At 36.0% G+C, this 16,502-nt stretch overlaps 1 protein-coding gene across 1 annotated transcript in view; it reads left to right on the forward strand.

Annotated features, from left to right (window-relative positions):
- The first annotated feature begins 4,072 nt into the window (after positions 1-4,072).
- The window catches only part of LOC111148832 (transmembrane protease serine 11C-like), a 40,532-nt gene continuing 28,102 nt past the window's right edge, over positions 4,073-16,502 (forward strand). The window contains 4 exon segments of the mRNA XM_022505654.1: positions 4,073-4,286; positions 4,630-4,747; positions 9,042-9,110; positions 12,708-12,868. Coding sequence (XP_022361362.1) covers positions 4,073-4,286; positions 4,630-4,747; positions 9,042-9,110; positions 12,708-12,868 — 562 coding nt within the window.

The raw sequence follows: 16,502 nt of genomic DNA on the forward strand, positions 1-16,502 counted from the left end.
CTACATCATGGTCATCACACTTTTCCTGTAAAGGGCCAAAAAGTAAATATTTTCCTTTTGGTGAACCATTATAATCTCTATTACAACTTCTTGAGTCTATTGTTGTGAAAAACTACCAAAAGAGTACTTGAAACAAATTTTTTAGGCGAGAACACCAGAAGTACAGAAGTAAATGTCTGCTCATTCTAAAACCATGGCTTTGCAGGAAGAAAAGTAGACACGCCCTGACCCAGGAAACACTTACCTGAGAGCTTTCCATTTCTCCCCTTTCTGTTTCATTCTCTGGGTTTCTTTCCTAGGTGGGATTATGTAAAGAAATCACATCTGCATCTTGAGAATATTCCTTTAAAGGCTTCAGCGCAGACCCCTAGCCTGCTACCACCACAGCCACAGACAAAGTCCTTGAAATGCTAGAAAGTCCACCCTTCCGGGTCCTTTGTCTCAGGAGAGATTCAGAAACAATAAGCTCCTCCGTGGAGGCCAAACCCTGAGTCTCTCCTTCCCTGTCTTCAGGGACCTTCCCTTTCCACAGGTGCCCCAAAATACTGCTGCAGCATGGATAACATAGGCTGCACTGACCTGATCCCACCAAATCCTTGTTAAACAGACCCTGTTACCTCCCCCTGAACTAAAGGCTGAACTCAGCTCTCAGGAATATACTCCAGGGCCTTCATTCTCAACCCTGGTCTCACTTTAGGATCACCAGGAGTACTTAATTAAAACATTGATGTTCCCACCCAGAACAGACAGACTGGGTGGGAAAGGGCACACATGATGAGAGATCTTAAAACTCCACATGTGATCCTAATTGGAAATCCACGCTGAGATCCACTTACTGAAGCCTTGTAATGTACATAAAAATCACTGGATGGATATTAACTAGACAATGTGATGATCATTTCATAACATATACACATATTAAATCATTGTGTTTTATATCTGAAATTAATATAATGTTATATGCCAACTGTATCACAAGTTTTTAAAAATCACCTGAAAGTTTTTTTTTTTTAATTTAATAAAAATACAAAGAGGAGAATCAGTTCAGACATAGTCCTCCTTGGAACTCTTAATCTTACCTCAGAGTGTGTTCTGGGTTATTTGAAAAGTATGACTCTTCTAAGAAGGAAAAACCAATGAAAATAACACTTAGAAGAAATCTTAGATCATAAATGTCTTTTGTTGCTCAAGGCCTAGGTTACTTTTGAAGGAGAGGAGCTAGTTTTTTATCATTATAGTCCAGGAGTTCCTCTAAATGCCAACAAAACTCAACTTACCACTACAGCTTCTTTTCTTTAAGTTTTTAAACTCCATTTAGTTAACATACAGTGTTGTTAACTTTTGTGCTCATCACAAGTGTATTCCTTAATCCCCATCATCTATTTAACCCATCCCCCCACCAACCTCCCATCTGGTAACCATCAGTTTTCTATAGTTAGAGTCTGTTTCTTGGTTTGTCTCTCTCTTTTCCTTTGCTCATTTGTTTTCTTTCCTAAATTCCACATATGAGTGAAATCACACAGCAGTTGTTAATCTCTGACTGCCTTTTTTCACTCAGTGTAATACTCTCTAGCTCCACCCATGTCATTGTAAATGGCAAGATTTCACTCTTTATGGCTAAGTAATATTCCATTGTATGTATATACCACATCTTTATCCATTCATCAGTCAATGCATTACTATACATTCTAATTAAGAGTTTGGTGCTCTTATAGAATAACAGAGTTAGACAATGGCTTTCCTCTTTAGTGTTTGAAATTCATTTAGTATTCCAAGTTAATATAACCTAACACTGTCTCGATGTCCTAGATTCTTAACCCTGAATATTCTAAAAGAAAAATAAGAAGCCATGAAGTATTTACGAATAAAAATATATTTAAATATATTATGTTTCTTTGGAATTTTCTTTTTCCAGCTTTACTGAAATATAACTGACACATAACATTGTATAAGCTGAAGAGGTACAATGAATTGATTTGATACACTCATACTACAAAATTATTACCACCATACACATATATTATTTCACATGTTTCATTGTTAGTGTATAGAACAATACACAACTTTTTTGTGTATTGATTTTGTATCCTCAATTTTACTGAACTTGATTAGTTCTAACAATTTTTTGCTGGGATCATTAGGATTTTCTCCATATAAGATCATATCATCTGCAAATAATGACAATTTTACTTCTTCCTTTCCAGTATGGATGCCTTTTGTTTCTTTCTGTTGGCTAATTTCTCTAGCTGTGGTGTCTAATATTGTGTTGAATAGGAGTGAAGAGAGTGGACATCCTTGTCTTATTCCCTCACCTTAGAAGAAAAGCTTTTAGTCTTTCACTGTTAGTATGATGTTGGCTATAATTTGTCATACATGGCTTTTATTATGTTGAGATATGTTTCTTCCAGGCCCTTGTGTTGGCTTTTTTTTAATAATTTTTTTTAATTTTTTTATAAACATATAATGTATTATTAGCCCCAGGGGTACAGGTCTGTGAATCACCATGTTTATACACTTCACAGCACTCACCATAACACATACCCTCCCCAATGTCCATAACCCACCCACACTCTCCCTACCCTCCTCCTCCCGGCAACCCTCAGTTTGTTTTGTGAGATTAAGAGTCTCTTATGGTTTGTCACCCTCCCGATCCCATCTTGTTTCATTTATTCTTTTCCTACCCCCCAAACTCCCCACATTGCATCTCCACTTTCTCACATCAGGGAGATCATATGATAGTTGTCTTTCTCCGATTGACTTATTTCACTAAGCATAATACCCTCTAGTTCCATCCACATCATTGCAAATGGCAGGATTTCATTTCTTTTGATGGCTGCATAGTATTCCATTGTGTGTGTGTGTGTGTGTGTGTGTGTGTGTGTGTGTATACCACATCTTCTTTATCCATTCATCTGTTGATGGACATCTAGGTTCTTTCCATTGTGTTGAATGTTTTTAAGACATAAAAGAATATTGTATTTTGCCAAATGCTTTTTCTGCATTTATCAGAGTACATGGTTTTTATTTTTTTTTCTATTCATGTGGTATATCACATTTATTGATTTGTGTATATGGAACTATCCTAGCATCCCAAGGATAAATCCCACTTGGTCACAGTGTATGATCTTTTCAATGTGTTGCTAAATTCAGTTTGCTAGTATTTTGCTGTGGATTTTTGCACCTATATTCATCAGGGATATTGGTCTGCAGTCTTCTTTTCATGTAGTGTCCTTACCTGGCTTTGGTATCAGAGTAATGTTGGCTTCACAAAATGAATTTGAAAGTATTCCCTCTTCTTCGATTTTTTGGAAGAGTTTGGGCTCACAATATCTCCCTCTTTTTCTCTTCCTTCCTCTCTCTCCTTCTTTCCCTCTCTCCCTCCCTTTCTCTCCTCTCACTGTGCCCTCCTAGTCTCTGGAATGGAAAGGTACAACAGTATCTGAGAAAAGTTGCAAGAAAAAATTTAAATTTAAATTTAAAAATTCTACTGTATTTGATGTATTAAAATAGTACAGCCCAGCTTAACACCCAACTTTTTCCTTTGCTTTACTTTCCTACATTTTTAAGTTTCATTTTTAAATCTGATTTACTTAATTTGTAGTACTGATAAGTCATGATTCATTTTAATTTCTCTTTTATTCATTTTCACTTTCTAGGTGCTTTAAAAATGATAAACCTGGACTCCACTGGTTTTCCTAAATGTAATCTGTGATGATCACAAAAACTAAGATAATTATCTATGCTTTAATAAAATTTATCATAGTAATATATATGTCTTCAGATGACCCAAATTTGAAAGTAGGCACATTAAAATTTTACATTAAAAATTCTGAATACAGAAGATTACTTTGAGGCAATAAAAACATCGTACACAATGAAACCCAGCCAGTCTCTGTGTGGAAAGTACTTTCCTTCCCTCATTCTCTCTCTCATGAGAGTCAATCTTGTATTTCTTAGTATTGGATAAATAGAAGCAGTCACATGTGGCCAATGGTTTTGCTGAAAGAATGTCCACACAATCTTCAAAAGCACCTCCTGGCAAAGCAGCTGTTTGTGATTCCCCACCCCCAGCATGTGCTCCGAGGGGAGTTCTGCTCTGCGGTTGAAGATGTTTTATAAAGGCATAACTCGTGTTACCTGCAACCATGTTTTCTCCGTTATTCCAAGCAATGACACCACTAACAGCAGACGTGTTTCTTGTGTGCAGGCACATGAAGATGCAAATGTCACAGCAGAGGGAGAGTGCCATTTTTGGAGACTTGACCTCACTTGCATGCAACTTAATGGTGGCTGAGGCCAGGTTTGAAGTGCCACCTCTGCCTTTATTTGTAAAATGCCCCCATGCCTGTAGTTGTAAAACCAAAGGAATTGCAGACCCATTCAGCACATCTAAAAAAAAAAAAAAAAAAAAAAAAATTCTGAATACACTTTTTGGTAGGGGTATAATTTAATAAACATTGTTCTGTAGAAGTTATTTTAACAATCACTAGGAATCAAGACACATAAAGTGTAGGGTTTCTATTAGAATTTATATTTCACTGCAATTCTACATTTCACATGATCCTCTTAAGAATGAAATTAATTACAAAACGAAGTGAGAACTATTTTTTTCTTTTCTCGTTCTTCAAGAGAAGACACCTTTCTACCATCACATCAGCCTTGAAGTCAATAACATTGACTATGACAGCAAGTTTGAAAAAATGGATTCACAAGAATATATGGAGTTAAACAAAAAAATAATGTCTTTGGAAAGTTGAAATTTCTTTCTGTGCACTGCCCTTTTAAATGTTATGATCCTAGATGTGCCAGAAATCTAACAATCACCTTTCAAGTTGGAAATAATTGATAATTCACACTATTTTTTACCACTATCTTAGCTCTAGATTAAGATAGTCAGCCCTGGGGCGCCTGGGTGGCTCAGTGGATTAAGCCTCTGCCTTCAGCTCAGGTCCTGACAGGGTTGCTGGAGGGGAGGTGGTAAGGGAGTGGGGTAATTGGATGATGGACATTAAGGAGGCCACTTGATAGAATGAGCACTGGGTATTATATGCAACTGATGAATCACTAAATTCTACCCCTGAAACTAATACAGTATATGTTAATGAAGTTGAATTTAAACTTAAAAATGTTTTTTAAAAGAACGGGGGGGAGTCATTATTTACAGACCATACTACTATATACTTAAAATATTCAAGAGATTCAACTGAAAAATAATTGAGTTTTGTAAAGTGGCCAAATACCAGACTAATACATAAAAGTAATAGCTTTCTTAATCACCAATAATAAAATATAAAAGTTATTATTTTTAAATGCCATTTAATACAACAAAAAGTATAAAATATACCTCAATAAAATTAACACAAATTACATAAAATCTATACAAATAAAAGTATAAAATCTTACTAAACAGCAAAAAAGAATAAAAGGAAGAAAAAACATGTTCCTGTAAGGAAAGACTCATTATTTAAATTATATTAATCCTATCCAAAGTATTCTGTAAATTCAGTACAATCATTTAATTTATAACGATGTTATTTCATATTCAATAGTTTTGAGACAATCAACTAGCCATCTGAAGAATATAGGAAGTAATGTTACTTGTATTCCTGGCATAATCCTTATTAAGTGGTTAGCTTGCTCAAGGGTCTATTTACTTATTTTATTTATTTATTTTATTTTTAAAGTTTTTATTTTGTTTACATAATCTCTACACCCAATGTGGGGCTTGAACTCACAACCTCAAGATCAAGAGTTGCATCGTCTTCTGACTGAGCCAGGCAGGCTCCCCTGTGATCTCTTCTTACTTGAACTTTCCAAAGACCTTCAAGTTCACCCATATTTATGTAAGGATATAAACATATAAGAGAAATAGAAAATAGAAAACTTACATAAGTGGAGAAATAGAATCAAAACACATAAAACGGATTTAAGTACAGAATTTTTTCTTTTCTGCTTTTCCCCCAACTCCTCCCTCTCCTTCTACACATACCCCCAAACTCTACTTCAAAATGATCCATAGGATCATCCTATCATCCATAGGAACAAAATAGGGTGTATGTATCCTTTCTTATATTCCTCCTTGATTATATTAGCATATATAGAAAAATAAAAGACATAGGGTTGTTTGTCAATATTCTACCAAAATTAGCTCATATTACATACAATTTTATAAAGTTTGTTTTCTCAGCAATATCTCACTGAATTTCCTCCAAGCCAGCTTAAAGGTATAATGTATCCTTGTCAGTAAATGCATACTATTCTTTAGTGTACATGTGGCACAATACACCCTACCCTTCCCGTGCTCACAGGCATTTGTTTCCGGGTTTTGGCTAATATAACCAACACTACAAAACAAATCCTCTTACCTGCAACCTTATATTTACACATATTTGATAGGTGTACAGAATAAGATTTCTTCATTAAATATTTTAAGAAATGTTGCCAGATTGCTTTCCAAAGGGTCGAAATAATTCACACTTCCATAAGTCATATATCTGAGTACTCTTCCCATCTCCACCAGCAACAGGTGCAAATACACTTGTAGTTTGTGCTAATTTGATAAATGTATATTATTGTCACTTTAATTTGAATTTCCCTGACTAGTAGTGAGGTTGAGAATCTATTTCTCTACATGGTGGCCATTTGGACTTGTTCATGTGTGAATTTCCCATTTACATCCTTTGTCCCATTTTTCTAGTAAGTTATTTGTCTTATCCTTGTCAGTTTGTAAAAATCTCTGTAAATTACAGATATTAATTTGCATGAAAATATCTTTCAAATATACTTTTTATTTGCATAAAATATCTTTCAAATATACTTTTTACAACTTACTATTTAGGCGGCCTTATGTCTACTCTATTACTTTTTCATCTCAAACATTAAGCTTTATTTTTTTTATCTTTAATGAAATTATAGCCCTACTATATAAATACTATATCCTAACTTTTTAAATTTTTTTCAAATTTTTATTTAAATTCTAGTTACTTAACATATAGTGTAATACTGGTTTCAGGGATAGACTTTAGTGATTCTTCACTTACATATAACAACCAGTGCTCATCACAAGTGCCGTCTTTAATACTGATCATTCTTTTAGCTTCTCCCCCACCCACCTCCCCTCCATCAACCCTCAGATTTGTTCTCTATAGTTAAGAGTCTCTTATGGTTTGCTTCACTCCTTTTTTGTTTCCCCTTCCCCTAAGTTCATCTGTTTTGTTTCTTAAATTCCACATATGAGTGAAATCATATGGTATTTGTCTTTCTCTGACTGCCTTATTTCACTTAGCATAATGCACTCTAGTTCCATCCACATTGTTGCAAATAGTAAGATTTCATTCTTTTTGATGTCGACTGATACTGCATTGTGTGTGTATGTGTATACACACACACTAACACACACACGCACTCACACACCACATCTTCTTTATCCGTTCATCAGTTGATGGACACTTGTGCTATTTCCACAATTTGTCTACTGTTGATAAAGCTGCTTTAAACATCAAGTTGTATGTGCCTCTTTGAATCAGTATTTTCGATTTTCTACTAAATTTTCTGTCTTGATTCAAATGGTTTCCAAAGTCCATAAAATAAGTGTATTCAGTTTCCTAGGAAGTTTTTGCTCCCACTTTTAAGTCTTTATTCATATGGAAGTAGTTTTAGTTTAAGGTAGGAGACCAGATTTATTTTCTTTCTGGAATAGAGAGCCAGGTGAACTGATACTACTTATTAAATAATCCAGCCTATTCCAATGATTAAAATGCCATCCTTGTTATATCCTAAATGTCCATATTTTCTAGAAATACTTTCGGATTCCATTATTGGGTTCCACATTAATGGGACAGTATTTCCTTCCCATAGTTTCATCTCCAATAGTCTTTCATTCCTTTATTTATAAGTATGAACTTTTTAAATAATAGATAATGAGGTTTTGATTTTGAATGCAACTGATAGATTCTTAAATGACAAAATTTTACTTATTCTCATCAATTATAATGAGTAGTATACTTGATTTTATTTCTCCAGTTTTCTTTAAGTAAATTATCTATTTTACTTTTTTGCTTTCTTTTCCTTGTGACTGGTTTAAATTGTTTTTCATGCGCTCGCTTCAACAGCACATATACTAAAATTGGAATGATATAGAGATTAGCATGGCCCCTGCACAAGGATGACATGCAAATTCGTGAAGCCTTTCCATATTTAAATAAATAAATAAATAAATACTTTTTTCATTGCATTTTTTCCTTCTTAAAAATTTCAGTATACCTAATTAATAGTTAACTCATTTTTCCTGGAACTCAAATTTGGATGCATATATTTTCCACTAGTCCTATAGAAATTATTAGGCCCATCAAATGTTATTTCTCTTACCTAAGCCCCAACCACAGAAGAGGTTTTTAACTACTTTTACTTCTGTCTGCTCCTCCCTTCCCATTCTTTACTCTTAGAGAGGCTTTATAACACTTTTATTTCCCATCCCCCTCATTTCTAGTGATTACGTTTTGCTGAAATAGTATCTGATGCTCTAAATTATTACTGGGGTGTTTCTTAAAGTATATTGCTTCCACTGCAAACATTTATATATTCATTGCATTGAACACACACCCTGCTCAGGTTTCATTGTTAACACTGTTTCCCCTCTTCATCCCTCCCTCTATTGAGATCTCAGTTCTGATTTTCATCTTGCTTTACTAGAGTCCCTAGTCATGTATTTTTCTCAGCTGGTATGTGAATGATGATCTTTAATTCAAAAGCATTTTCTCTCACTCTTTATTACTTTTTCTCTCTATCTCTTTCTTTTTCTCTTCTCAAACCTCTGTGTATTCAATGGTTTTAAGGATTTATTTAATTCTTGGGATGCAGGTTGTAGGAAAATAAAACCAGTTTAGCTATTTAATAATAACTAGTGAAGCTGAATGATGGGTACATGAGGTTCATTATGGTCTTTCATTTGTTATTGTGTATGTTTGGAGTTCTCCACAATGAAAAATTAAAAGTTTTTTTTTTAAATAAACTTAAATTATCATGCATTTTACTTTATAACAGATAAATGAAACATTTCACGGATCCAAACTGAGAAGACAGTATGTCAAATCTCATGTTGTCCAAGTAAGGTACATAAAATAGCCCAAGAGGCACGGAGCAGAAAATTCTGTCCTTCACCCTCACGCCTCATCTTCACTTGGTATAAACTGAAAGGTTGAAATAGGTCTTAGCCTGAGGCTCCCAAACCATGAGCATTCTCAAATGTGAAAAAAAAGGTATTCAAGATCTTTTGGAAAATTTTTTAACCAGACCCAAGAATTCTGACTGATTATGAGTTTCAGGTAAATGTTGCATGGGTTTGTTTTTTATCTGAAGGCACAAGGTCTAAACAACTCTAAAGTCAGGAGATTATTTCAATATAAGAAAAGAATGGATAAGATAAGAGAGCCATGTACAGAATATCTGATTGGGAGGGGCAAACTACTAGAGAGCCAAATCTAGCTTGGAATTGTGGATTAAATGTAAAAGTTGGGAAATATCATATAAAACACAAAATCCTCAGAATGTGTTGAAAAATAAAAAGATCTGACCATACAGGGCCCGCATCCCCACACGGTCCACTGAAATCGAGGCCACACAGTGGCAGTTCCCAAAGCTCACATGATGCTTGCATATACACTTGCCCCCAACCACCTTCACTCCTCTTCACTTCACCCCATCCTACAGCTATTGCTAGCAGCGAAGATGTGTATCCAAACACTAGCAAGGAACAGATAACCTGCAACAGGTATGAAAAAATGGTGGCCACAAGCATAAATAGAAAAGTTAATATGCTCTGGAATCTATCTCTATCTAAAACTAGAACTTTTGCTGTTTGATTTTCCTGGTTTATTTTTAAGTAACCCATGTTCTTAACCAGTAGCACCCCCCCCAAATTTTATTTATATCAATTCATTTAACCTGATAACAACCCTGTATGGTATGTACATATTAGTTTCTTATTTTACAGATGAGGACACTACAGCAAACGTAGCTTAGGTGACTTGCCAAGGTCGCACATTTAATAAATAATAAAGCTGTAGTGTAAACCCAAGCAGTCCTATCTAGATTACTGCATCAACTTCAGTTTCGACTCTTGTTCCATGGCTAGTCTCCACATTGCAATCAAAGTGAACCTGAACAGCACAGCATCCCCTACTCAATATCCTCTGACAGTCTCTCACAAATACCAAAGTCCTTATAGAGTCCATATGACCCTTCCTGATCTGGTCCTGCCTCTCTCTGACCATAATGTTTTTATTTTTTATTTCTTAAAGATTTTATTTATCAGAGGGAGAGAGAGCATGAGCAGGGGGAGGAGTAGAGGGAGGAGCAAAGGGTGAGGGACAAGCGGACTATGTGCTGAGTGCAGACCCCCATGAGAGGCTTGATCCCAGGACCCTGAGATCATGACCTGAGCCAAAATCAAGAGTCAGACACTTAACCGACTGAGCCACCCAGGCACCCTTAATCATAGAGTTTTTAAAGGCTGGGGTAACAGGGATAGTCTTCTGTGTTTGCTAGTGGGCTTTGCCCAAGAAAAAGTTAGTTTCTCATACCTTCATGACAGGAGATAGTTTTACAACCGGTAGTAAGTAAAGTGCCTACCAAAGTGAGGCCTCCATCTGTCTCACGGAAACTGAGAGATAGAGGCTCTAACTGCTTTGAGGGCTACATTTCAAAGAGATGGCTTTCAGGTCCTTGAGAAAGACATTTCTGAGGTGGTTAAACTGCATCAGGCTTTTAAAAGATTAGCGTACAGTTCAAAGAGGTAGAGAAAGAATTTACAACTTTTCTAAAGTAAATGCTCTATAAGGAAAGGGTTATGGGATCTAGAGTCAGGAAGAAGACATTTAATAGAATTGAGGGGAGTATTAAGTCTGTCTTGGTCAGGGCCTTTGTACTTGGTGTTCCTTCTTTCTGGGACATCCCCCCCCCCCCACCGGTTCTTCTCCTTCTTGTCATTAGGACCTCACTTCAAAGAGGCCATCCCTGCAGCTGTCTATAATGTTCCCACCTCTAAACTTCCAGTCATTACTGTCTTCATAGAATGCGCCTTGAAGATTATTTTATTTCTTAATTTTCTTGTTTCTCCTACTAGGATGAAAGCAGGCATTTTGTGGTCTTACACGCTGATGGTTAATGTAGCTCTGGTACCTAGAACTCCGCCTGATGTATTGCCTGGACTAATACATATCTGTTAGGTGAGTGAATGAATGGATGAATGAACTGAAACTTCAGGAATGAAAGGAAAACTGCCCATGGCAAAGAATTACAGGCCCTTGTCCTAAGAAACTAAAGATTATTTGAATGAGTCAAGAGAAGGTAACATTAAAATAACTTTTAGATCATGTTTTCAGTAGAAAAGAGAATCATGACTTTGATGATGTCACATTAAGAATCCATATGTCTGTGTTTAAGTTAGTTTTAGATCGTTATTCAACCCAGGAGAAAAGTTCAGAGGGAAATACATGGTTTGACAAAAATCTTTAAAATAAACAGAGCAATATAATATGTCCTTGTCTATTCCATGAGAAGTAAAGGGTTTGTCTCTACAAATCACACAGGAAAGAATTAGCATTGCACCTGCGCAAAAGCACAAGTGGTGAGACTACTTAAGAAATTGACACATAACTACTAAAAGCTGACTACCGTACAGAGGAAATAAAAAGAATACAAGTATAGTGCTCAAAGGAAGAGCATCTGGTATACGTACAACCTAAAACAAAATAATAAAGGGTGATATGGAACTCAGCTAATCCATTGTTTAGAATTATCTGGAAACACATTATTGAAATTATAAAACTTTACAGTTAGAAAATCTTGGATCTTCGCCATGGTTTGTTTTTATTCATGGGTATTATGAAGGATCGCAAGTGGGTGTTTTCAAGATCTCTCTTGAGTCACATAGTCTGAGGTTGTGTGGATTTTCAAATGCATAAAGGCAGAGAAATGCCTGGGAAGAAGAGAGGAGGCACAGAAACCTAATATCAAGCAGAACAGACATACCATCCAGTCAGTAATTATTACTCCCTTTTAAAATTTCTGGTTTATACACTTGCATCTTCAAGTCAGAATTACAAACAAAATAAATCCAGTCTAAGGTGTTGGCTCCATCATGATTTCCAACAGATGAGAGAGCACTGGCCCACTCTTGCAAATGGTGCCCCCACCAAAACAAAAAGCCAAAACCAAAACCCAAGATAATCAGTGATTCTCTCATCTCACCTGTTATGTTTCATTTGTTATTTGCTATTGGCCCTACATTCTGAAAGTCCATCATGGATTTATCATACATAGATATATTTATATTAACAACTATATTTTTGCACAGCACTGAGATTTATGAAATACCTCCATATACATTAATTTATATGGTGTGTACAATAACCCAGGAAATATTATTATCCCCATTACAGAGATGGAGAAATTTGCTTAAATATAGAGAACACCAATGGCTTGCTGTGGTCAAGGCGTTGGCAGATGGTGAATCTAGAACACAAACACAGTTTCCTGAGTCTAAATCACCCTCTCTTTACTGTTCACCGTGTCCATAAAGTACCATTTCCACTCCCTTGAGAATGGAATAGCTGCCAGGAGCTCTGCTTAATAAAATGGTAAAATGACTCCACTAAGAATGATCCAGTAAGAAAAGCATGATTTATTTGTCTGTTTCTATTCTGCAGCCAAACCCAAGGGAAAGTGATAATACATGCTGTGCTGAAGTTTAAATCGTGTTTTAAAAATACAGCAGGAAAATTTCAGGATAGGATTGAAACCATTTTATATCAGAAGCTGAAGGGCAAAACTGGGTCTTTATGGGTAGATTCTCCTTTTAAATTTTCAGGTAAGCCTTTTAATGTATGGTATAGAGTGATTTTCATCTTTTAATTTTAATGTCGTGTTTTTTATAAAAATGAAAACACTTCCCTCAAATATAATTTCATATAGCATGATTATTGCTTGTAACCACTGTTAAAGTAATCAATGTCCATGTTAATCAATTTCTTGATATAATATCATTCTTGTATCCCTGGAATTAAACCTTACTTGATGATAGAGTTTAAAAAAAAAAAAAAAGTAGTCAGGGCCCCAAATAACATTTCTTTGCAAAACAAGGAAGCCATAAACTCTTTTTTTTTTTAAAGATTTTATTTATTTATTTGAGATAGAGAATGAGTGAGCGAGCGAGAGAGAGAGCAAGCAGGGGTGGAGGAGGGTTGGAGAGAAAGAGGGAGAGGCAGACTGCCCCCTGAGCAGGGAACCCCCCCAAAACCCAGGGATCATGACACAAGCCAAAGGCAGACACTTAACCTACTGAGCCACCCAGGTGCACCATAAGGCAGCCATAAACTCTTAATGACTTATTCTGTGGGTTGTGTTTTCTCCCTCAATTCTTTTGAATATCTCAAGAATCCAAACTCCTACATTCCAGAAATTAGTCTGAATCTCTTTAGCATCAAGCCAACGTCCTGATAGGTCTTCAATGGACATTGTTTCTCTTACTCTTACATACAATCCAATTCTTTTTTTTTTTTAATTGCAGTGTAGTTAACATACAGTGTTATACTACATGCAGTATTATGTTAATTTCAGGTGTGCAGTTATACAATCTAATTCTTATTCCTGGTCACCAAAAAATATCATGAAAGATAGCTTCTAAAAGGTAGGGACAAATGTCCCTTCATTCCCAGGATAATGAATGTCTCTCTGATCTTGATAAAAGTACAGCCAATGCTTGGCAGAGCTGAGCTCGGCTATCAGTTCTCTGCTACCACAAATCTGACCAAGGGCAGAAAAGTATCCCTGCCCCTACAGGAAGGACGAAAAGGATGTAATGTGTGTGGGGAAAAATAAATCGAGGCCAAAGTTTCATTTGCATAGCACATCAAAAGGATCAAAAAGCAAAACCTGAAAACACTTCTCCTAGATGAGAAACCATCATGTTATTGAAATGTGACTCTCCTCAGCTTATTAGATGCTTTGTCTTAGACCTTCCTTCTCATACAGCTTATCCTATGCGTGGTGACCTTGAAAGAACACAGAGATATAAAGCAGATCTGCAATTTACAGAGAATTTGCCACCAAAGAGATATTTTCGAAAATTCATCTGCTAAAAACATGAACTTAAATGGAAAGAAACAACATTACATTTCTAATACTCCACCAACATTTAAGAACATTATATAGGATCCCAAGAAAATTGACTTTCTGAGGGCCTTTTCCAGATATACTATTTCTTTCCATAATTCTATTTAATACAATGCCACCTTACAATTTTATGAATAGTAACTGTTAAGAGCAATACACTTAAGCACAGATGGCCCTTTGGTATTGTCTTAGCCTCTACTTGCTGCTTAGAAACCCCACCTCCCTCCTGTTTCATCCGTCATCAGAAGATAGATGCCTTGTGAAACTGGGGGTTCGAAGGTGCGAAACCAAACCCAGCAGTCAATTGGACCAGTACTGCAAAACCACACAGAAATAAGTTAACACAAAGCTCACATTCAAGACAGCTTGTACTGAAAGCAATTATGAATCTTCATCGGTCACCACATAAACAGGTTTCTGGTTTAGGGATTTATGGAAAGCTTATTTAGATAGTCAAGGTTGCTGTCACAAGGTTGCTGCTGTCTTATTCATAGCCTGACCTTATGCTTCCTTGTTAGTTCAGTTGCTTAGAGGCCTGCTCCTAAGTATGTTGGCATTGTTGAATTTCATTTTTATGCAAGCTGCTTAACAAAGAGGAAAAAGTCACTACTTCCTACAGCTGTGGCTTAGACATCCTTTCCCAGTGCTACTAGTTACAGCAATGGGCTGAATACAGAACTAGTGTTCCTATATTATTATGTCTGGAAAGAAAAGATAGAGAATAGTGGTTAAAATTGTGGGACATGATGAGATTTGAATCCCAGGTCCTCTATATATCAGCTGTGTGACTTTGGAAAAATTGCCTAACATTTCTGTGCCTGGGTCTAAACATCTCATCATGGGGATGATGATAATAAAAAAAATATTGCAAAAGGCTGTTGTATTACAAAGACCTCATAAACTTTAAAAAACAGGACTGGTGTAGGGGTGCCTGGGTGGCTCAGTGGGTTAAAGCCTCTGCCTTTGGCTCATGTCATGATCCCAGGGTCCTGGGATCGAGCCCCACATCGGGCTCTCTGCTCAGCAGGAAGCCTGCTTCCCCCTCTCTCTCTCTGCCTGCCTCTCTGCCTACTTGTGATCTCTGTCTGTCAAATAAATAAACAAAATCTTAATAAAAAAAAAACAGGACTGGTGTAAAGTAAGTATCATTAGTTGGTTTTTATCAGGAGAAAAAAAAACCTTTATGTCCTATAGGTTATATATTTGTAAATTAACTTCATATATATGTATATGTTATTCTTTTTATCAATAGTCCTGCCCATACCTTTCCCCTCCACCCGCCCCCACACCCCCCTGCCAAACTCAGGCTTCACTGGGGATGAGGAGTCAGAAACTGGAGGTGTTGCTAAGGGAGAATGACCACCAAGGCACTAGTGCAGCAGGGGCACCTCGAAGTCCCCATCCCTAAAACCCCACCAGAGAGAAATCACTTTATCTGACAGAGCCTTAGCTTCTTCATCTTTATAAAGAAGCTCATGGTTCATAGACTTCATGGGAGCTTTCTTTTTTCTGAAAAAAATGAACACACACATCTAAGGCCCTTAGTGCAATGCTTGACAAAGAGGGAGTACTCTAAAAATAGTAACCTGGATAGATTTTCTTCTATATATATACTTTGCAAGAGTATTTTCACAGAGAACATGGTTATTCTTCTGCTAACTGTATTCTTGGATATTCATTGCACAACAACTGAATCTTAGGGAACATTCCTATGTGCCTTTGATATATAGAGTCAAAACAGGGTAATAGCCTATGTAAAGAGATTTTACAAGCCCCAAGGATGAAGTAAATCAGTGGCAGCTGAACTGAGAGATAAAAATTATTACTTCTGTAGAAATAAAAAGTTAATCAATTCAAGTGTCCATTAATATTTCAGCACTTAATAATTATATCTACCCCAAGAAAACTGCTTTAGATAATTCTTAGTTATAATACTAAATTACTATTGGCTTAATTTATTTATTCATTTACCAAATAAATACTAACTAAATACTGACTATGGCCCAGGAAATTTGGATAAAATTCTACCTTACCATTTTTTGTTTATGCTAATATTAAATTCATTTTCTTTTCCTATGCACATACCAAATGATATAGGAATGAGTATCTAAGAAGGGCAGTGTTGATGATATTTTTAATAATTTGCCATGTATCATCATGACTAAAAGGCAAAATCTCATAGAATTTCCATTTAGAATTTTTATTCTCTATAACTGTCATGCATATTAAGTTATTTATTCCAGATCAGTTGGCAAAATCAGGAATAGTGAAAATAGGTTACTGATTTCTGGTCCAAATTAAATTCATGAAAGTGTACTACTTATTGCAAC

This window comes from Enhydra lutris, unplaced genomic scaffold (genome assembly GCF_002288905.1).
Source record: "Enhydra lutris kenyoni isolate GAN:26980312 unplaced genomic scaffold, ASM228890v2 scaffoldscaffold21, whole genome shotgun sequence".
NCBI lineage: Eukaryota > Metazoa > Chordata > Mammalia > Carnivora > Mustelidae > Enhydra > Enhydra lutris.